The sequence below is a fragment of the Microtus ochrogaster genome, chromosome 4 (genome assembly GCF_000317375.1).
Source record: "Microtus ochrogaster isolate Prairie Vole_2 chromosome 4, MicOch1.0, whole genome shotgun sequence".
NCBI lineage: Eukaryota > Metazoa > Chordata > Mammalia > Rodentia > Cricetidae > Microtus > Microtus ochrogaster.
The window spans coordinates 80,915,263-80,938,692 of record NC_022011.1 but is presented as its reverse complement, the minus strand read 5'-3'; the positions used below and the strand labels follow the sequence as shown (position 1 = coordinate 80,938,692).

Sequence of the window (23,430 nt, the reverse complement as noted above, 5' to 3'; positions counted from 1 at the left end):
CCCAGGATGGCCCTGAATTCCCCATCTAGCGGAAGACCTTGGGTCTGTCCCTCGTAGTCCTTTTGACACTATTAACCAATTTTGAAAATAGGATTAATTAAATTAGAAGAAAGCAAAGATGCATCGAGGGAATTCTGAAGTGTTATGAAGTTTAAGAGCTCTGAAAGTTCTATTTGGGCTTTGGAAATAAGCATATCTTTGTTTAGTTTTGTCGAGGCAGGGTTGCCCTCACTGTCCTAGGCCTCACTCTGTAGACCAGGCAGGCCTCGAACTCAGAGAGATCCTGGCTCTAGCTCCCGAGTGCTGGATTAAAGGTGTGAGCCACCATGCCCGACTACGGAAATAGTCACGTTACATAAAAGGATTTTCACTACATAACAAACATGCTAACTGCATTTTGCTGTAAACTACAATTTTTTTTTCTCCACATTAAAATTCTTGTGTTTGTTTTGTCCTTATTTTTTATTTAAGAGACAGAGCTGGGCTGTGTGGCCGGTGGTGGCACATGCCTGTAATCCAGCATTTGGGAAGTGAAGGCAAGGAAGGCTACACACATGTTCAAGGTGACCTTGTCAGCTGCACAAAGAGTGAGGCCAACTTGGGTTACTAGTGAAACCCAGGTTTCTCTATGCTGCCCAGGCTGGTTTCTAACTGAGCCTCAGATACCAGCCTCTCAAGCAGCTGGAACTAGAAGTTCACACATCCGTTCCCAAGTGTTACAACCAGAAAATACAGCGAAAGCAAAAAAAAAAAAATCAAAAAATCTCCATGAGGAACCATTTCCTCAGTTACACCTTCAGGTTTCCCTCAGAGCTGAGACAGAAATCCGGCCACGTGAAAGATTATCATCACCTTTGAATCTCAGTTCTCTACCAGAACTCCAAATTCCACAAAAATCAGGAAAGAACCTGCCTGTGACCCTAGGGAAGGACAGCCCAGGATACAATTCTCTCCGAATTGGAAAGCCCTTCAGTGGCTAAGATCATGAGGAACAAGAACTATAATGACTTAATCTTGAAGCTGAGTATCCTAGCCCACATCTTTCTGTCAGCAAGACTGATGCCCTGTTAAGATTAAAAGGGCATGATTGGCAGGCTCTGGCTTGTTGGCAGTGGCTGAGGCCCCAAGATCTACGTCTAAGACTACACGGCGCCTTTCCCACCCTCTAAAGGGTCCCCTTGGAAGAGGACCAAGCATAAGGCAGAGAGCACCCTGTAACAACTCCACTAGTCTCCACTCGGGGACTTTATTCAGGGGCGGACCACGGAGCTGCCAAGTAGGATAAAAGCGAAAGGAGCATAGTGGAATTGTGGGCAGAGGAGCCAGACTGCCAGGATTGGAATGCCAGCTCCATCAACTCAAGAGTTATGTGAAGTTGGGCCAAGTTACAACCTTTCCAAGCTTCGGATCTTTCGCCTAAAAAGACGGGGCCAGTAACAATACCTGCCTCACAACATCTGTCTGGAGGCTGAAGGAGCTAATATTTGTAAAGTGCCCAGCAGGAGAGTGGCTGGCACATGTTAGAGCCAGGGAAGCACTTTGGAAACTCGAGGGACAGTGCTCGTCACGTGCGCATGGATGCAAAGCGGTTCGTGCAGCGTGAGCTCAGGTATGTTTGCATTGCAAGCGGTTCAGAAGCTGAGCTGTGAGGTGACCAGCTCCTGCGAGTCTAGGCGCTGTGGGCAGAGTGTAAGAAAATCTTTCAGGTCTAATCAGAGATCTCTCTAGCTGTCTTTGACCCAGCATCTGCTCTGAAACGCCCTCATATCTACTCTGATGTCCAGGGTCCAATGTGAGCTCAAATTGGCTGGAGAGGGAACCGAGGTGGTAAGGGGAACTAATTTTCCTAAAACGCCATTCCTTGCAACATGTTTTACTCACAACAGCTGTGTGGCATAAGGGTTCAAACACAGTTCCAGGTATTTGTGATTGTTTTAAAAGTTAGGACTGGTTCTACCTTGTTCTTAAATCTTTGGGCTCCCAGAATTAATGAGGCGTAGAGAGAGGCCAAGGGTGCTGTCTGCTCAGCAAACAAGCCCCGGGCAGGCACATCCAAAGCTTGGGTCCTCAGGAATAAAAAAGAAACAATCACCACTTAAATTGATCAAGCCCTTTTACATTTGGTAAGGTTGGGCCTCACGATACAAACGCTCTCGAGAAATCCTCCCTGGTGACCACAGTATACATCGGCACCAAGAACCCAAGTCGCCAACGGCTAGGCAGGAGAAGCTGAACTGTAGGGCTGACTTCGGGAGAGAAATGTAGGCTGCATCTACATTTTACATGGTGGATCTCTGGCCCGCATCATCAAGGCCGAGGGTTCTCTTCCTGGCGGCTCCGTCGCTGCTCAACTCTGCGTCCGCGGCGTCAGGGCTGCGGTCCGAGCTTATGGCTATGGCGCCTTCCAGTCCATCCGTGCCTCCACTTGGTTGAAGAAGGATAGAACCTGGTTCTCTGGGACGCTTCCATTGTGGCCTGGTGACAATCCAGAAGATGAGGGCTCCAAATACCACAATCAGAATGCCCAGTGTATTTGTAAAAACACCCTCTGGCGGGAACGAGTGGTATGAAGGGTCTTTCCTATGAAGAAAGAGAAAGTGGACCCAGTTACAAGCAAGCACACGGCAGACACAGAATTCACCTGCTCAGAAAGAACCATGGCACAGCTTCAACAGAAATGTCCTTACAGCATGGCATTAAAGAGACATTTAGGTTATACTGTGAATACTTTAAAATTCCAAGTAAGAAAAAAATATTGTACCTGGGATACCTCATGTCACTTAAGAACTGGAAAAGATACAAAAAAATGTATACATACTATAATTACAATTAGCATAAAAATATGTACCCCCAAAAGATGAATGCACACTCTATAACCCCAATAATTCTGTTTTTAGTGATAACTATACTATGCGTATAGGATAATAAATTATTTAAATTTTTAAAATTTTAATATTAAAATGGCTACTTATGGAGCCAGAGAGATAACTCAACAGTTAAGAGCATTACTGTTCTTCTAGAAGACCCAATTTGTTTCCCAGCACCCACATGGTATCTCACAACTGCTTGTAACTCCAGTTCCAGGGGATCTAATGCCCTCTTCTGGTCTCAGGGGGCACAGCAAGCATGCAGTAGACAAACACTCATGCAAGCAAAAAATAAAGAGTCTTTTAGAATAGCTATCTATATTATATTTCCCCAGTGAATAAATATTTAAAATTTTCTAGCTTAAGAATTAAGGGAGAGAAGACTCCAGACTTACAGGACAAAAAACAGCTTCTCTGTTATTCCCATGAGGACTGTTGCAATCACCGTTCCGAAGAGGAGAAGTCCGGAATACACATGTACAGGCATGATGACTGCCCGGAGAGATGGCGGAGCCCATGGGAGCAGAAAGATCAAGAAGCCTAGGACAAGCTGAACATCAGAGCACAGTCGTTATCACTTGACTTCAGTTTTAAATTACCGGTACTTCATGGTGGTACGTGCCTTCAGCCCCAGCGCTCCAGAGCCAGAGGCAGAACCAAGGGGGCAGAAAACGAACAGCAAATTTCTCTGTGCACAGTTCCAACATCCAACGGTAACACCTAGAATATGCCCCGTCTCAAATATCCTTCTAGAAAATGTGTCACGTGCCTGTGTGTGCACGCGTGCGTGTGCACCAGCCTCAGCTTCCCAAGTGCTAGGGCTGAGTGTGCCCAGTTTACACAGTTGATGTTTTTAAATGTACACATGGGGCACCTCGCTTTTATTCAGTAACAGTGTGAAGATGGACAGATTTTTTTATTTCAGTGTATTTGTCTAGTTTAATTTGTTTAATAGTTAATTCTCTATTTTTAAGTATATAGCAATTTATTTACTAAGTATGAAGGAAAATAAGTTTTTTTTTCCTTCCCCCCCAAACCAAACACAGGATACATAGCTCAGTCTGATGCCAGGCATGGTGTCATGACCTCTGACCCCAGCACCTGGAGGCAAAGGCAGCCACATTTGTGTGTGTCGAGACAAGCTCCAGTTCAGCCAGGCCTATAGAGAGAGACCTTGTCTCAAAAACCAAAACCAGAAAGAAGGAAATTGACAGTGTGTTTCATAAGGAAAAACCAAAAGCTGCCCAAGTTAATTTCCTCAGTTAACTAAGTCTGCGGTGGGACACTTCTTTACCAAGGCCAGTAAGATCCCTGCACACAATGATGACTGTTCCAACCCCACACTTCTGTTGTTTCGGCCCCTGCCTCCTACCCATTAAGATTCTCCTCTCCCAGGACAGGCTCAATAGCTATGATGAAACCCTGCCTCAAAAAAATAAAAAATAAATAAAAAAAAGAAAAACAAAAAAGATTCTTCTCTCTTCAAGAAAATAAAAGATGATGCAATTGCTATCAGATTATTGAATTTATTGAATTTAAAGGCACTGTTTTTTTTCCAAGGACTGATTTAGGATCTATAAGTCTAATCAAAAAATACAAAATAAAAAATAAAAAAAGAAGACTGGGAAGATCACTGGTTTAACTGGTGTCCAGAGCCCTGAGAACATGGAGTCCATGCAGTTTGCACTGGTAACGAATAGCGAGCTTTGGATGGGCTGTGAGCATATCTTATGTTCACTTACTATCCTGACATCTGATTATGTTGAGAATGGCCCAGAGCATTCCTTCTTGGTATGTCAAAATATTCCTGGAACTCCTTCAGTGATTGATTCTATCAGCATCCAAAGGCAAACGTCCTGATGCCCACGGTGTGCTTCCCGCGTGGAAATATATAGTTCAGCTCAACGAAAGCTAGGAATTTTGTATGGTAGTTTTCTGAACCACACCTTGGTGTCTTTTATTGAGACACCCTAATGAAATACATAGTTCTCATAGTCTTGTTTTTTGACCATTTTTACTCTACGGTCCTCAATGTTATCTCCCTTCTTTTATGACTTATGATGTGTATATGTTTCTTTGTTTTTTCATGACAGTGTCTCACTATGTAGCTCTGGCTGTCCTAGAACTTGCTCTGTAGACAACGCTGGCCTCCGCCCTGCCTCTGCCTCCCCAAGTGCTGGGATTAGAAGTGTGCAGATACGGTCACCGAAAAGGCAGCTCCACCTCTGGCTCTGGCTGATGTCATCTATCTCCCCACTGTACCACCTCTCTATCAGTTGCCCCTGGCAACATCCCAGCCTGGCTCAGCTCTCCTCAAGACAAACCCTGGCTGCTAGGCCCAATGGAGTGATGGAGCCCAGGGAGGCTGCATCAGTGGAAACGCCTGGTCGAGAAAAGCTCAGCCCTGCTTGCTGTCAGCTTCTCCGATCAGACCTCCGTCCACGCTGTCCTCCTCAACCCTCATTTCCCCTTGGCAAACCAGGAGCTGCTTCTGAGAAGACCTCTGGTGTGCCGCCAGCACACCAAGCAAAGCGTCCCAACCCAAGGACCCCTTCCCTTTCTTCAGTGACAGCGAAGTTCGTGTTGCATCTCTGAGGCCTCGTGGAGACCTGCTCTTGGATGACTCTGTCTTTCCAGTCCTCACAAACTGGCATCCTGTCAGCGTTTTCAGTTGTCCAAACTTCTCTAATGAAAAGCAGAAGAGAAAAAAACAAAACCCACACAAATATTCCCCAAATCTCCAGACACCACCTTCGGCTCCCAGCGCTCTCAGCGACTGCCCACATTGTCCACATTCTTCCTACTCCACTGGCCCAGAGGGCCTGGCAGAGGTTTCCTGCTTCCTCTTCAATCCACTACCACCTTGCTTCTGCCCTCCAAGGTCATCTCTGACTTGCCACCACCAATCCTGAGGGACCGTTTCCAAGTCATGTCTGCAGATCTTCCCTGGAGCATCAGACATCCCTCAAGTCCTGGAGGGCCCCCCACGGTCCCCTTCTCATCCACCCACTGGCTCTCATTCTTTCTATCACGTTCTTCCCAAGCCTGGTGTCTAAATTTCACATCTGAAATAACTGGGATCTACCCACTGTCCTTCACCGCCACCATCACTTGTATGCCAACGAATCTCTCCTCCGAACTGCAGAACACCTTCTACTAGACTTCCTGTATTGATGTCTCTTCATCTGCCAGTTCGTGTTCCCTATCCATTGGCAGCCTTCCTTCCTCTTCCTCAAACACAACCAACTCCTCCCACAGGCTAGAAGACGATCTGAGCGTCTAACCCCAGGATTGTGGCTCCAGTTCTCATATGGAACCCCCTATGTCTTTTTATCAACAGAGTACTCTCCCAGAACACTTGGAACCCACCATCTACCAATACTCAGCTACCTGCCTCTCCCTGCAGACTTCACAAAGGCAGAAGACATGTCTCTGGGGTCCCGTGTTTGTCTTGTGGAATGATGTACGTGCCTGCTTAGGAAGGTACTTTGCTGTAACAGATATTTCACTCTGCTAAATAAATGAATTTCACTGACATAAAGTGCATGTTCTGGACCATGAAGATACTATGACGCCTAGTAAAAATAAAAGCTACCATTCTCGGATCACAAAGGAATCTACCACACATTTATACTCTAGTGACAACAGCTAAAACATCATTTCAATGTGCTTGCTCTGCCCAGGGTTGAGCCTTTTCCAGCATGACTTGGTTTTGATTCCTATGATTTTATGAAGGATCATGAGACTTGCTACTGTAGGTGAGACGTTAATGGAACTCATTTAAAGTCAGCACCTACCAAATGTAAGGACCATGTCAAACAGGTCTCACTAGGCATTCAGCTGCAGTATTTGAGAGGCAGAGGCAGGAGGATCTCTATGAGTTAGCCTGGTCTTGCCAGGGCTACACAATGACACCCTGCCTAAAAAAACTAACACCCAAATAAATAATAATAAAAAACAAAACAACCAAACAAGAAACAAACAAACAGAGGTCTCCCTAACTGCAAAGCCTATGTTTGTAAACATCACATGTCCCTTGGGTGTGAACAAGGAAGAAGCTACCAGCCAATGTCCCTTCCTCCAAACAAAACCAAGAAGTGTTGTGAAACCAAATTTCTGAGAAGTCCAGAGAATGCAGAGGCAAAAGAGAACAAGAATCCAGCTATTTCTGATCTCACAGAATGTCCAGATGATCAAATACATTTTTAGTTCACTATCGAAACCTGATAGTGACCTGATGCCATTGGTTATACTAACGGATTAAAGAAGAGAATGATGTTTATCTCAACAGAGAAAAAACATGCAATAAAATCCCAGAGTCACTCCTGATATAAAAAGAGCAATGAAAGCTTCTTCTTATAAAACAGTGAGAGGAGCTAGAAACTGTCAGTAAGCTGCCAGAAACACCCTTTCCCATACAGGAGTCAAGGATTCTTATCTCTTATTCCACACACTTCCCCAGCTTCTCCTGGACAGTCTGGGATGCAGAGACAAGAGCAGGTGACAAGACTGTCATTGCAGATAGATGACAAGGGCAGAGACAAGTCAGAGAAAGATGCGGTGAAAATAATCCATATAGAGAAAAAGGAAGGGGGCACAAATCCCCAGCACCCCCTAAAACAGATTCCAGATGAGTTCAGCATGTAGGTGTTATTAATATTATTAAGAGAGTGGAGGGTGGTGATGCATGCCAGTCAACTCAGCACTTGGAGGCTGAGGCAGCAATCTGGCTGAGTTCAAGACCAACCTGGGCTACCTGATAAGATTCTCTCAGGAAACAAAACAAAACAAACCAACAAAAAACAGAGAAAGGAAGAAAGGGGAATGCTTTGCTCCAAGTAGTTAGGGTGGGGAAGGTGGAGACTTCATAATGAAGTCATAGAAAGAGAACAAAATTGAAAAACTGTAACCTTGGATGGAAAATGATTCGCTTGGCTGCATTACAACCAAGAGTTTCTGGCGAGAGAAAGATAGAGAGAAAGTGCAAGATTCAAATTGGAAGAAAACATAGAAACACATCTCAATAAAAAGGAAGTTGATTCAGAATTCCTGTAAGTCCTTAAAGGAATACAAACCTATTTTTATGTACCAAAGAAGCAAACCAGGTACTAGAAAATGAGTAAGTATTAGAACCACAAAAAAAATCTTTTTAAAATTTATTTATTTAAAAATCTAAAGTATTCAAGTATGTGTGTGTGGCTGTGCCTTGGTGTGGGGTGTGGAGGTCGGAGGACAGCTTGTGAGAGTCACTTCTCCCCTTCCACCTGTGGCTCCTTGGAATCAAACTCAGTCGTCGGTCTTAGCATAATGTGCTTTTATCCGTTGAGCATCTCACAAGCATCTTTTTTTACTCACTGGTTTGTTAGAAATGAGGGGTTTGAAGAGGAGGTGAAGAGGGTTCTGAGTCTGAAACCAAACTGAACTATATAGTGGGATCCTGTCTCCAAAACATGGAGGTTAGGGGCTGGAGACGGAGCTCGGTTGGTGGAGTGCTTGCCTAGGAGGTTGATTTGTCTTCAACCTGACACAAATTAGAGCCATCCGGAAAGGCAAACCCTCAATTGAGGAACTGCCGCCATCAGATTGCCTATATGCAAGTCTGAGGGGCATTTTCTTGATTAATGATCGATGTGGGAAGGCCCAGCCCTCTGTATTTATACCACCTCTCGGCAGAAGAGCTTGGGCATAGAAGAGAACAAGCTGACGGGGGCTGAGAGATGATGCCGTGGTTAGGAGCACTGACCCCTCTTCCAGATGGACCCGGGTTCAATTCCCAGCACCCACATGGCAGCTTACAACTATCTTTAACTCCAGTTCCAGGGGATCTGACACCCTCATGCAGACACACATGCAGGCAAAACACCAATGTGTGTCAAATAAAAACATGTAAATTAAATTTAAAAAAAAAAGCAAGCTGAGTAAACCAAGGACAGAAAACAGTAAGCAGTATACCACAATGGTCTCTGAGTCCGTTCCTGCCTCCAAGTCTCTGTTTTGAGGCCCATCCTGGCCTCCCTCGATAATAAACAGACAATAACCTGTAAGATGTCATAAAGCTCTTTCTTCCCCAACTTGGTTTTGCTCAGTGTTTTGTCGCAACAGAAAATCAAGCTGGATATCTTGCAAGCACAAAGCCCTGGGTTGTTTCCCAGTACCACGAGAATGGGGTGCGGCGGAACACACCTTGGGTTCCTAACACTTGAGAGGTGGTGGCAGTAGAATCAGGAGTTAGATCAGCCTTGGCCGCATGTGTAAGCTGGAGGTCAGCTTGGTCCCATGAGACCCGGTTACAAGCAAACATAGATGGTAGCTAACAGAAACAATGCTGACTGTTGAATTAGTTGCCCTAAGAACGTTGTGGGCTGGAGAAGTGGCTCACTGGGTGGCTAAGCGCTCTTGCACAGAGCCTGTTTGGTCCCCAGCACCCACATGGTGACTCACAGCCATCTATAACTCCAGTTCTGACCACCAAGGGCAGCACGCATGCTCACAGTGCACACATATGTGTGCCGGCAAAACACTCGGACATGTAAAATAAAAAAAAAAAAAATTCAAATCAAAAATCAAGTAAAAACTGCACTTTAATTTGGAACACAGTATAAAATATTTTTGAGAGTTGAGCTAAAGTGGTCAAATGGACGTAGTAGCTCCTTTTCTGTTGATGTCATAAAGTGCAATGAACGAAGTAGCTCATGTAGTAAGGAGGCGTTTGTTTTGGCTGAGTGTTCCAGAGGAATAAGAGTTCAGTCCATCATGAAGGGTAGGCAAAGCAGGGAAGGACAGGAATGGTATCAGGGACAGCTGAAGGCCCGCACCAAGCAGGGAGAGTGAGCTAGACATGGTGGGAAGCCTTTCATCCTAAAGCCTGTCCCCAGGGACGTAATTCCTCCAGCAAGGCTGTGCACCACCCAAACCTCCCCCCAAAGTGCCACCAGCTGGGGCAGGGGGCAAGTGTTCAAATGCCCAAGACTATGGGAGCCACTTCTCATCCGCTCTACCCCAATGAACAGCACATTTACTGTTGTATTCACAGAATGTGGTAAAAGTACAAAGCAAAATCAGAAAGCGAGGAAAAGAAGAATCAGGAAACCTGGGGACTTCTAGGGACAGGAGCAGCTCAGAAATGTATGATCAAGACTAGGTGGGTGGAGGGAGAGGAGGGGAGGGCTGGTTTTGAAACCACAGAAGTACCTATAATTATATATACACACATGCATATATGTACAAACTTGAGATTGTTTGATTTTAATGTCCTAGAGGCTAAATCTCACAGGGAGTCAAGAATCCTGGGCTTGGATTGTTCACAGCCCGTCAGTCTGTTGCAGGTATCACTGTTTGCCATCTTCTAGTTTGTTAATCAAACAACCCAGACACCAACTGTTTGGCAGGCAAACCCTGATTTTACAGTGCTGAACTCAAGCCCAGCAGAGCATTTAATCTTAAAAATCTTTCTTCCTCTTCATCCTCTGAGCTAGCATTGTTCCTTGCATTGAACTGGAGGAGCACAAACTGACCTCACAAAGTACAATGACATCGTGCCGGAGGAGGACCTTGATGGGGAAGTGGGCAGCAATGTGGCTAAGACTAAAGCAGTGGCTCTTGGAGACTGAGGTATCTTTCCTCCCCACAGTGGCTGCAGGGACCAGTATTCACGGTGATGCTATCTCCGCCAGGAAGTGAAAACTGATTTCTCATTTCTGCGGATTTCACCTGGTGACCTCACGCATGCAGGCTAACGATCTGCCACCCGACGGCATCCCCAGCCCTCTTTTATTTTCCATGTTGAAACAATGTCTTACTAAGTTACCAGGACTAGCTTTGAACTAGTGATCCTCCTGCCTCGGAGTCCTGAGTACCTGGGAGTTACAGGTCCAGGCTCCGTTTTTGGTTTGTGTTTGTTTTGTTTTGCTTTGTTTCCTGCTGAGCTGGCCTCTTTTACTCCTTTGGTAAGCTCATGTCTGTGGAGCCATGCCGCCCCTTCTAGCAGTGAAACCCGGTAAGATCCGATGCAGATGCAGCTCCACGCAGGCCCAGGCTCCGAGCACAGTCCTTCCCCTTTGCTGCAACTCAACACAGTTTGGATTCTGGTGTTCCGCATTCTGGGCTCAGAAGTGCTTTCTGCTGCACCAGCTGGCTGAAGAGTTAGACAACTGACTTAGCTTTCTAGTGGCTTCTTACCAGCAGGCTCCAGTTCTTCTAGGAATACGGCAGAATGGGTCGGCTTAATCGTGAGAAACCAAGGTGCAGTCTCTCCGAACAGCTCAAGCACACGGGCAAGCACGTGCTACAGTGCTCATGGGGGGAGGGGGTGGTCTGAGGACAACTCACGGGAGTCAGTTCTCTCTAGCATGTAGGCCCAAGGGATCCAACTTAGCATGCCGAGCTTGGTAGCAAGCATCTGCACCTGCTGAGCTGTCTCAATGGCCCCAAGTCTTTCCTATTTGGTTGATTTTTTATTATTAATGTTTAGTGTTGCTTACCCATTGACACAGGACATGCAATTATTCCCACAACGCTTGAGTCTTTTCTGTTTACTTTGATGCCTTATGTCACATACGTTTAAAACAAACTATGTAGTAAATATCGCACACAGAGGCCTATTCTTAGTTATGAATGCCCGGCCTTAGCTTAGCTTGTTCCTTGTCAGTTTTTCTTAAATTATTCCAACTACCTTTTGCCTCTGGGCTTTTTTTTTTCCCCTTTCTCTTGCTTTCTCTTACCTATATCTTACTTTCACTCTTACTCCATGACTGGCCAGGTGGTTGGGTGGCTGGGTGGCTGGGAGGCCGGGTGGCCGGGTGGTGGGTGGCCGGGTGGCCGGGTGGTGGGTGGCTGGGAGGTTGGATGGCCGGGTGGCCGGGTGGTGGGTGGTGGGTGGTGAGTGGCTGGCCCCTGACGGCCCCCTCTCCTTGTTCTCTCATTGCTCCTCCTTTCCCTCCCTGCCCAGATTTCTCCCTCTATCTATTCTCTCTGCCTGTCAGCCCCATCCATCCTTTCTCCTGCCTTGCTAATGGCCATCCAGCTCTTTATTAGACCATTAGGTGTTTTAGACAGGCAAAGAATCACAGCTTCACAGAGTTAAACAAATGCAGCATAAACAAAAGCAACACACCTTAATATTCCCCAACAGATCCTTAATCTAGGTTTTCTTCCTATTGTGTGATATGGTATGTTTGGATTTCTTAAATGCATAGAATCTGTTAAATAAGTGTTATTATAACATGAAAAAGTTCTTCTGCGTACTTGGTCTTTCCTAGCCTCCCTGGTCCTTCTGTGTTTGTTTTGTTTGCAGATAACTCACTTGAAACAAGGAAGGTGTCCCTTCATCTCTTCCTTAAAAGTTTCTTAGTTATTTTCAATAGGTATTCTTCTACATAACAATTTCTACAATTCTCACATGTTTACATTGAAAATTATGTTAAACATAGATATTATTGAAGGATGAAAGACTTCTATATTAATTTTTTTCTTTGAGTAACATAGTATCTCTCTGATATATTTGTGGTAGTTTGAATGGAAATGGCCCCATGGCTCATAGGGAAAGGCACTGTTGGGAGTTGTGACCTATGTTGGAGTGGGCGTGGCCTTGCTGGAGGCAGCAAGTCACTGTAGGTGGGCTTTGAGTCTCAAAAGCTTAAGCCAGACCCAGTGATCTGAGGGAGGTTCTGTTATCCAACTAGAGCTATTTTCCTTATTGATTGATAAGATTACAGTGGGTGCAGAAAGCCTGGCTCCTTTCCATTTCCATCCCATAACTCCAGGATGGATAACAGATCTAAAGAACCAAGAGTGTCTCAAGAGATTAACCATTATTTAATGACAACACATCATGATTCAAGGTTTTGAAAACACATATATCCATTTAGAAGAAAAATGGCCAATATCTGTTAAGTGGCCCTGCTTTTTAAAGGGGCCATTTATTTTAGAATAAGCTTTAGGGTGGTATGTGCCCATTCTAGTATCTCACTCTGTAGTCATAGAAAAATGAAGTTCACAATGATATCCCAACCAGGAAGTTGAATATGCATCCTGCTAGCTAACAAGGAAGGACAATAAATCAATACCACTTGCCAAGATTTTTCAACAAAGTGGGGAAGACCCAAAAGACACAGAACATTAGCTTTTTACCCTGTGACATAAAACTGCTGAGTATCACATGCCATTAAATTTTATTTCAGGGGGCTGGAGAGATGGCTCAGAGGTTAAGAGCATTGCCTGCTCTTCCAACGGTCCTGAGTTCAATTCCCAGCAACTACATGGTGGCTCACAACCATCTGTAATGGGGTCTGGTGCCCTCCTCTGGCCTGAAGGCATACACACACAGACAGAATATTGTATACATAATAAATAAATAATTAAAAAAATTTATTTCAGTACAATGTTTTCAGAAAACATATGTTTAACAATACATGAAAAGAGTAAATAAAAAAATGAAATCTTATGAACGGTTAAAAAAGTATCAGTGTTATCACTTAGAAAAGGTTAGCCCAAAATGCAGCAGAGAATGTGGTAAAGAAACACATAACTCCACCTAGGCTAGCTGATTCAGACATGGAAGTGAAGTCTGGGTAATGCTAGTCTAGATGGCAGGAGATGGCAACATCCCCACCTCACATTCTCTCATTACAGATGGTTGTGAGTCACTATGTGGTTGTGGGGAATTGAACTCAAGACCTTGGGAAGAGCAGGCATTGCTCTTAACTGCTGAGCCACTGACTTCCCTACCTACGGGTGTCAAAAAGATAAATCATACATCTGCGTTCCTAGGCTGTGAATTCTGAGGTTCATTGCCCCCTCGGGGTAAGAGTTATTCTGGACACAGATGAAAGAGTAAGTTTAGAAAACATCAACAGTCTCCGGGCTGTTTTTCTCTTTGTTTATATAAACAGCAAGACACTGACCTGCAGGACGTAGAGTATGACGGCGGTCAGCCCAACCCAGCTGTGCAGACTGTACATATGGGGGATGCTTCGGACATTGTGGTAATCAAACACGGCCACGACAGAGATGATGACGAGGATGGCGGCCACGGCATTTAACCCCGCGTGGATGGATTTCATCAGGAACCTGCTGCACTTCCAGGTCCATGGCAATCTGTAGACGATGATGGCTAAGGAAGCAAAGTGTTTTAGAAATCAACGCAAAGCAAACCATTTGACCCACTGGACAGTTTCTTTTCAGGGACTTTTCCCTTGGTTTCTGCTTCTCCCAGCCTCCCCTTCTCTCTGCACCCTTTCTCAGTCTCCCATGCCATGTCTCTCCTGAGTGTATGCCCCAAAGAAACAGATGCATCCATTCCCCAGCACACACCACTGTTTGTCCATCATTTATAGTAGCCCAAATGTCTATCACCAATACATGGGATAGTAAGAGATCCGTAATGCGGGAAGTCCTTCTGTATGTGTGTTGCTTCTATTGGTTGATGAATAAAGTTGTTTAGGCCAATGGCTTAGCCAGGTGGGAAATCCGAACAGAGACAGAAAGAGTAGGCAGAGTCAAGGAGACACCATACAGCTGTCAAAGAAGAAAGATACCAGAACATTACCAAGCCTCATGGTGATACATAGATTAATAGAAATGGGTCAGTTTAAGATGTAAGAGCTAGCTAGGAATACACATAAGTCATTGCCCAAACAGAGTTGTAATTAATATTGTTTCTGTGTGGTTATTCAGGTCTGGGCGGCTGGGAACAGAAAGTGCAATCTCCATTTACAGATCCACACTACGGAATAATACAAACTGAAGACAGTGAATTGCTTTATGTATACTTCTCAGAATATATACTAAAATCCAGTAAAAAGCCTTAAAATATTTTAAGTGTCCACATTAACCAGCACACAATTAACCTTTTGTTAATTCGTCACGAAGACAACAGAGTGCCCCTCTCCGCCTATCTGATCCATGTCAGGAAAATTCTATTTGGAAACGTGTGACAGATTGGAAATTCTGAAGACCACTTCCATGGAAGATGAGCCCCACTCCATCAGTCATGGGCCACGTACTTTCTTCATTCCAGGAAGTAAGGAAAAGGAACCTGACACCATCAAAAGGCAGTATGATTTGGATATATTAAAATGTCTTAGGTTGGGGAGATGGCTCATGGTTAAGAGTATTTACCGCTCTTGCAGAGGGGCTCAGCTTCAGTTCCCAGCACCCACATGGTGGCTCACAACCGTCTGTAATGCTCGTTTTAGTGGATCTGACACCCTCTTCTGACCTCCTTGCATAACAGCTATGTATATGATACACATACATATATACACCTACACACATATACATACATACATAGATACATAAATACATACGTACAACAGACATTCATACACACAAATTGATGGGGGAGAGTCTTCTGGCTTGTGTTAATTTCATTGGTTAAATAAAGAGACTGCCTTGGCCTTTTAATAGGACATAAAATTAGGTAGGCGGAGTAAACAGAACAGAATGCTGGGAGAAAGAAGCTGAGTCAAGGAGTCGCCATGATTCTCCTACCGGACACAGACGCAGGTTAAGATCTTCCCTAGTAAGATACCTCGTGGTGTTACAGGGATATTAGAAATGGGTTAGATTAATATGTAAGAGCTAGCCAATAAGAGGCTGGAACTAATGGGCCAGTCAGTGTTTAAAAGAATACAGTTTTTATGTAACTATTTCAGGGCATAAGCTAGCCATGTAGGCAGCCGGGTGCCGAGGACGCAGCCCCGCTGCTCCTATTACAACAACAAATGAGTCTAAAAGAAAAAATTTTAATGCCCTAAGATCATGCAAACTTCTGAGAGGAGAGACACACCTAAAACCACAAAGATGAGAATGCAGCCTCGCTAAAGGTTTCATTGTAGGGTACCGCGAGTCTCCGTCCTGCAGTCCCGTCCCATCCTGCGGTCCCGTCCCAACACCTGACAGATCCCCACAAGAGGACAGCATTTCTTTTTCTTGACCCAAACTCCAAGGGTCAAGAGTTGCTTACTGGTCAATGCTTATGGAGCTACTTTATAAAAATCTTGATCGAGGGCCGGTCAGGTGGCTCAGAAGGGCAAAGCACTCTCCACCAAGTCTGATGACCTGCGTTTGATCCCCACAGCCCACAAATTGTCTCTAATCTGGACCTCTGTGTCCTGGCACACACACCTCCACACACACACACACACACACACACACACACACACACACACACACAGGATTGTCTTAAAGTCTTACAAAACATGTCTACAAACAAATACATGTGCCTGTCACATATTGGGAAGTCACAAAGTACCAGTGAAAAAAATTAACAAAAAAGCAATTAATTCTGCATTCTCAAAACATAATAGAGTCTCATGTTTGTTCTGTTTTGTTCAATTTTGTTTATTTATTTATCTGTTTATTTGGAGTTTTTGAGACAGGGTTTCTTTGTGTAGCCATGACTCTCCTGGTACTTACTTTGTAGACCAGGCTGGCCTGGAACTCACAGAGAAACCCAGCCTCTGCCTCCCAAGTGCTGGGATTAAAGGCGTGTGCTACCCCTGCCTGCCTCTTTCAATTTTATTTTTAAAAAGTAAGATACAGCTGGATAGGATGACTCCCACCTGCATTCCCAGAACTAAGAAGTTGAGGCAGGAGAATTACTGTTAGTTCTAGGCTAAGCTGGGCTACAGAGTGAATTCCAGGCCAAACTAAGCTACAATGAGATCCTATCTCAAAAAAAAAGTAAGATATATTTGAACATTTGAATATATTTAGGTCATACAACAATAACTTTAGTTATAAATTATGAAATGGTTAAGTTAAAGTACCTAACATACCAGTTTTTGTTGCAACAGGTCCTCTTCTAATATTTATCTATTTGCGTGTGCGTGCGTGCGTGTGTGTGTGTGTGTGTGTGTGTGTGTGTGTGCGTGTGTGTGTAAGCTGGAGGACAACTCTCAGAAGTCAGTTCTGCCACCATATGGAATTTGGGGATCCGCTCATAAGCTTGGCTGCAATCACCTCTACACGCTGAGCCATATCACCAGCCCAAATCCTCTTTTAAAAGTCTAAATTTGGAGCTGGAGGAGTGGATCAGAAGAACGTGCTTCGTGTACAATCATAAGGACTTCATTCTGGGCACTGGGGTTGGGGGCAGGTCCCAGGGGCTTGCTATCCAGCCAGTCCACACTAATCGGTGATCTCCTGGTTCAGTGAGAGACCTTATCTCACAAAATAAGGTGGGGAATGACAGAGAAAGACATGTGAAGTTGGCCTCCAGACACACATGCACGTACACACGGAAGTGCTCCAACACATACGTGTGCACATAGATACCACATATACACACGTAAGTGCTCCAACACATACGTGTGAACATATATACCACACACACACATTGATAAAATGCACAGATCAAAATCTCAAAGCAAACCACACTACAGACACAAATGCTAGTTCATATAAGATCAAATGTGGCTTTCAAATAAGTAAAAAGGCATTTTTACTCTTGGGCCCACTTAACAGTAAGTTAAAGAGTAAGCCATTGAGTCTGAAGTGCATGGAGATTTGAAATCACTTATGAAGTCTCCTTAAACACGGTGGGCCTTTACGCTTTCCTTCCCACTAGAATAAAGTATTATTTTCCCTCTGACATCTTCAGAACAGCATCACCCATCTCTAGAACTCATTTCTCTGTGTACCCAATTTACCAGGTCCTATACAGAGGGCCTCAGCTTTAAAGGGAAAAGCAAAGAGCCCTCTTTAAAATCCTGCAGTGCTTACAAACCAAAAGTTTGCAACATGCCAAATACCAAGAAACTGAAGTGCAGAGAGTGATGTGGATGACTGGGATTTGGCTCAGCATCCTGGCTGTGAGACGTCTGAAATCATCACAAAGGCAAATGCTTCCTAGCAAATAACTGTGCGAAAAGTATCAGGGCAGGAAGAATTCGTGCACTGGCTAGATATTTTTAATATTGAGGAGTGGTTTTTTTTCTTTTTATATTTTACTTACCTTTATTTTATGTGTATTAAGAGTTTGCCTGTATGAATATCTGTGCACCACATGCAGGAAGTGTCTGAGGAGACCAGAAGAGGGTGTTAGATCCTCTGGAACTGGAGTTACAGGCAGCTGTTACCCCACTGCATGGGTTCTGGGCATTGAACCCCAGTCCTCTGGAAGAGCAGACTGTACTCTTAACCACTGCACCATCTCTTCAGCCCTGTCCATCAGTATTATATGGTGTTAGAAAATTGGCTGTATTAAATAAAGTACCGGACCTGATTAAACCTGGTTGATTAACCATGGCCAAGCTTATGACTGTTCAAATGAGGAGTTGAATGGATTATCCCAGACAGTTCTAAACATTAAAGGATCAGTGCAAACCTACACTCAACTGGCCTGGAACTTGGTTTGTAGACCAGGCTGGTCTTGAACTCACAGAGATCCTCCTGCCTCTGCCCTTTGAGTGCTGGGATGAAAAACGTATGTACCACCACATACAGTTATAAAATACATTCTTTAAAAAAAAAATGTCACTCATCTCTAACTAAATCAAATGGAAACAACTTATAGAAAAGACACAACTACCTTCCTTCCTTCTTCCTTCCTTTCTATTCTAAGGATAGAACCCAAGACATGCTAAGCACGGACTCTACCAATGATCTACATTGCCAGCCCACTGCTCATATTTTAATGTTTTATATAGTATTTGGCATACAGCAGCTGCTTAAAATACACACACACACACACACACACACACACACACACGCACATGCAATTCAGGGCATGGTGGCACACACCAGTTGTCCCAGCACACAGGACACAGAGGCAGGAGGATCACTGCAAGTTTGAGGCCAGCTTGGTCTATGTAGTGAGTTCCAGGAAACCAGGGCTACAAAGTGAAACCCTGTCTCAAAAACAAACAAAGAAATGCCAGTCAACTGGACGGGATAGTGCGTGAAGAAACAGAACGAAGAAGAGAGGAAACCCTGAAAAGCGCAAAGACTGTCATCGCTAGCTTCTCATCCTTCAAGGAGGTTTCCTTGGGAAAGAAAAATACCAGGAGAAAGATTTCTAGTTTGTCATGGTTAAAGGGAAATTGCCGAAGCTGGGCTATTCAGACAGAATACGGCAGTCCAGAGAGAAACCCTCGAAGGCATCTGGAGGATACAGATTAGAACTTGGGAATTTTGTTTGTCACCACACTGTTGGGGTTGTTTCATGGACTTGTTTAATTTTAGGTTGAACTAGGTTTTTTTCTTCTAAGACATTTTTACTTTTTTATTATTTTATTTATTTTTTTTATTGCACGTGCCCGTATGTCCATGTAAGGGTGTTGGATGCCCCAGAACTGGAATTACAGACAACTGGGAGCGGCCATGTGGGTACTGGGATGGGAACTGAACTCTTGAAGAGCACCCAGGGCTGTCAGTCTTGGAGCCACTTCTCTATTCTCTATTATTTTTAATTATGTGTGGGCATGTGCACGTGAATGTGGAAGCCCACAGAGGCCAGACGAGTTGGATCCCTCAGGAGCTGTGGGTATAGGCCACCTGATGAGAGAGATTGCTGGGACCCAAACTCAGGTCATCTAGAAGAGCTCTTAACTGCTGAGCCGTCTCTTTCCAGGCTCCTTCAACCAGGTTTTAAGTATCTGCACTCTCTTGGGGAAATGGGTGCCTCTGGCAGCTACAGGCTGGCATCCCCACATAGCCACACTCTGCTGCTGCTAAGTGGAAGCTTCTGCATGCCAGGCTTCTGCAATGCCGGTCCTCAGCTCTCCATGCAGCTGCAGGAGGATGCAACCCGGTGTTACCGGTCCTCATAAAAGAGTTGCTTGCTACCAGTGGTATCAGGTAATGCCACTTATAATAAAAACCCCTGGCTGGTGATCCATGTCTATACTTTGAGGGACAATGAAAACCCCATAAATGCTTGATGAGAATGGCAATACTTTGGGTTTCCCAGAGAGCAGCGGTCATGGTTTTATCTTGCCTTTGTTTCCCGAGGCGAATTACCACAAACTTAGCAGTTTGAAAGAACTTGGAGTCTTCAGAAATGGCTCAGTGGTTAAGGGCACTTGCTGCCCTCACAAAGGATCTGGGTTCAGTTCCTGGAATCCACAGGACAGCTCACAGTAATTCCAGTTCCAGGGGATGTGAGATCTCTTCTGACCTCCTGAGGCACCAGGCATGCACATGGAATGCATATATGTAGGCATGCAAAACTCTCACATACATAAAATAAATAATTACAAAAGAAGAAGAACCAAAATCTGGACCAGCACCGTGGACCAGTGGCTAAAGGAGCCTGCAGCCAAGCCTGATCTCCCGAGTTCAATTCCTGAGCTAACTCCCATGAGATGTTCTCTGGCCTCTCCATGCGCCAGCGTGCACACACACACACACACTGAGATGTTCTCTGACCTCTCCATGCGCCAGGGTGCACACACACACACACAAATAATAGGTGTAATTTACAACATTTTTTTCCCTTCAGATCTGAAGGGCAGGAATTCATGATCAAGGTGTTGCCCAGGTTGGTTCCCCTGGAGGATCAGGGAGAGAGTGCATTGCAACATTTTCTTGTAGCAGCTTGTCTCTTAGCAAGCTACCCATGGTTTACAGTGCTCTCCAGCTTACGGAGACACAGCAGGCCAATCTCTGGCCCTATCCCTCCATGGCCTTCCCTCTGAGACTTTGTCTCTAACCTCCTTCCCCTTCCTCTAAAAGGGAAGCCAGTAACCAAATGCGTAGCCTACCCTCAGCTAACGATGATCTTGCTTGAGGGCCTTAATTACATCTGCAAACATCCGATTTTCAAACAAGGCATATTCTCAGTACCTGGGATTAGGATTCGGATTTATATTTTGGAAGCCATTTTTCAACCACCATAAGACCCTTGCGGGGATCATGAAGGTGCTGGTTCCTGTCGGGTGTGAGGGGATCCTGATCCCTCCAGCACAGGGATGTTCCACGAGCATCTGAGCTGTCCCCCGGGAAAAGGAGCGTGTGGCTGACTAACGATAGCTGTAGCTAGCTTCCACGGACTGTCGCTTCTGGGGTGCCTGTTGAGAAGAGCTGTAATCTCTGGTTCCTATCCTACAGAGCGAGCCCGTCTCCCGCAGCGGTGGCTCCAGGGGTCTCTGAAATAATTGCCTGGAGAAGGTCTAGAAGGGGAGGGGAAAGGAATCATAGACTGCAGTAATGACACACATTTCAGTTCTATGGACGGATACCCGGGAAAGTGAGGCAGTGGCCAGGAGAGAAGGGAGAGTCCACGGTGCTGGGGTTTTGTGTTTAGGGTTTATTTACTTAGCTCCTTAGTTACTTTATGTGGGGGAGTGAGTGTTTTACCTGCATGTATGTATGTGTACTACATATGGGCCTGGTCCCCTCAGAGGCCAGAACAGGGTATTGGATCTTGTGAAACTGGAGTTACAGATGGTTGTGAATCACCATGTGGGTGCTGGGATATGAGCCCAGGTCCTCTATAGGAGCAATAGATGCTCCTAACCACTGAGCCATTCAGCCAGCCCCCAAGGGTTGATGGAGGAAGGTCATTGGTTAATTAAATAAAGAAGCTGCTTGCCCTGATAGGTTAAAACATAGGTGGGAGGAGTAAACAGAACAGAATGCTGGGAGGAAGAGGAAGTGAGCTCAGACTCGACAGCTCTCCTCTCGGGGGCAGATGCCTCAGAGAGACACGATGCTCCACTCTTGCCGGCAGAGGCAAGAGCTCTGCTCTCTGAGGCACACGCGCGATGAAGCTCCGACCTAGGATGGACGTAGGCTAGAATCTCCCTGGTAAGCCACCTTGTGGGCTACAGCAGATTATTAGAGATGGGCTAGTCCAGGTGCAAGAGTTAGCCTAAAAAGAGGCTAGATAGAAATGGGCCAAGCAGTGATTAAAAGAATACAGTTTCTGTGTAATTATTTAGGGGCATAAGCTAGCAGGCGGCCTGGGGTGCTGGGGACGCAGCCCCGCCGCTCCTATTACTACAAAGGGTAGGGTTTTGTTTTTTTACTGATTTTATTGAGCTACACATTTTTCTCTGCTCCTCTCCCTTCCTCTCCCTTCCCCTTCTACCCTCTCTCCCATGGTCCCCGTGTTTACTCAGGTGATTTTGTCTTTTTCTACTTCCCATGTAGATTAGATCCATATATGTCTCTCTTAGGGTCCTCATTGTTGTCTAGGTTCTCTAGGATTGTGAACTGTAGGCTGGTTTTCTTTGCTTTATGTCTAAAAACCACTTATGGGTGAGTACACATGATAATTGTCTTTCTGGGTCTGGTTACCTCACTCAAAATGATGTTTTCTAGCTCCATCCATTTGCCTGCAAAATTCAAGCTGTCGTTATTTTTTTCTGCTGTGTAGTACTCCACTGTGTAAATGTACCACATTTTCCTTATCCATTCTTCGGTTGAGGGCCATTTAGGTTGTTTCCAGGCTCTGGCTATGACAAACAATGCTGCTATGAACATAGTTGAGCATATGTCCTTGTGGTAAAATTGAGCATCCTTTGGGTATATACCCAAAGTGGTATTGCTGGGTCTTGAGGAAGGTTTTTTTCCTAATTTTCTGAGAAATCGCCACACTGACATCCAAAGGGGCTGTACCAGTTTGTCCTCCCACCAGCAATGCAGGAGTGATCCCTTTACCCCACAACCTCTCCAGCATAAGTTGTCATCAGTGTTTTTGATCTTGGCCATTCTTACAGGTGTAAGATGGAATCTCAGAGTTGTTTTGATTGGCATTTCTCTGATGACTAAGGACATTGAGTATTTCCTTAAGTGTCTTTCGGCCATTTTCTATTTCTCTGCTGAGAGTTCTCTGTTTAGGTCTGTAACTCAGGGTAGGGGTTTTTAAAAGATGCCAGATATAAAAGATTGGAGCTAAGCCAATGGGGGAAGAAATGAGCAGCGTTGAAGTGGGTGGGTTGATGGGAAGTGCTGGGTAGTTGTGCAGGCAAGGGGAGAGGAGAACAGACAGCACTCAGGTAGTCAGAGGCTCTCAGCCAAGGAGCCCGGGAAGAGAGAGGCTTTCCCATTCTGACAGGACTCCTTCCTTCCCGGGCTTTGGCTAAGTGGTGTTGCTAAACTACTGAACAATGACTAGGCGACAGGGATGGAGCTTTTACTTTAGATGCAGTTGTCATTATTACTATCATTACAAATGGGAGGCTATAAAATTGCATTTTGTTACTATCAATTTGATGATGAGACAGGAGTAACTCACTCAGCCGTTATTTATTGCCAGGCGGATAGCTCGGCAGCAAAGCACTTGAGTGGCATGTATAAAAGCCTGGATTTGTTCCCAGCCCAGAGAAAAAGATATTTCTAATAAATATTCCAAGCAGAGGCTTGGAATGCAGCTCAGTAGTAGAGCATTTGCCCAGCAAGAACAAGACCCTGGGTTCACTAATGCCACAGGGGGAAAAAATCTGGAAAAAAATGACTGATTTATCACTCACTTCTAGGCACCAAAGATCCAGCAGGAGAAAAATAATTGTATTTAAAGTACTCTAGGGGCTGGAGAGATGGCTCAGAGGTTAAGAGCATTGCCTGCTCTTCCAAAGGTCCTGAGTTCAATTCCCAGCAACCACATGGTGGCTCACAA

The 23,430-nt window shown here is 44.9% G+C and overlaps 1 protein-coding gene across 1 annotated transcript in view; it reads right to left on the bottom strand.

The window, feature by feature from the left end:
- Positions 1–478: 478 nt before the first annotated feature.
- The window catches only part of LOC101983669 (cytochrome b reductase 1), a 27,361-nt gene continuing 4,409 nt past the window's right edge, over positions 479–23,430 (bottom strand). Inside the window, exons 2-4 of the mRNA XM_005346549.2 lie at positions 13,769–13,977; positions 3,263–3,417; positions 479–2,580 (exon numbers count right to left, since the gene is read on the bottom strand). Of these exons, the coding sequence (XP_005346606.1) occupies positions 2,280–2,580; positions 3,263–3,417; positions 13,769–13,977 (665 nt within the window). The 3' untranslated portion in view covers positions 479–2,279. The remainder of the gene's footprint in view (positions 2,581–3,262; positions 3,418–13,768; positions 13,978–23,430) is intronic.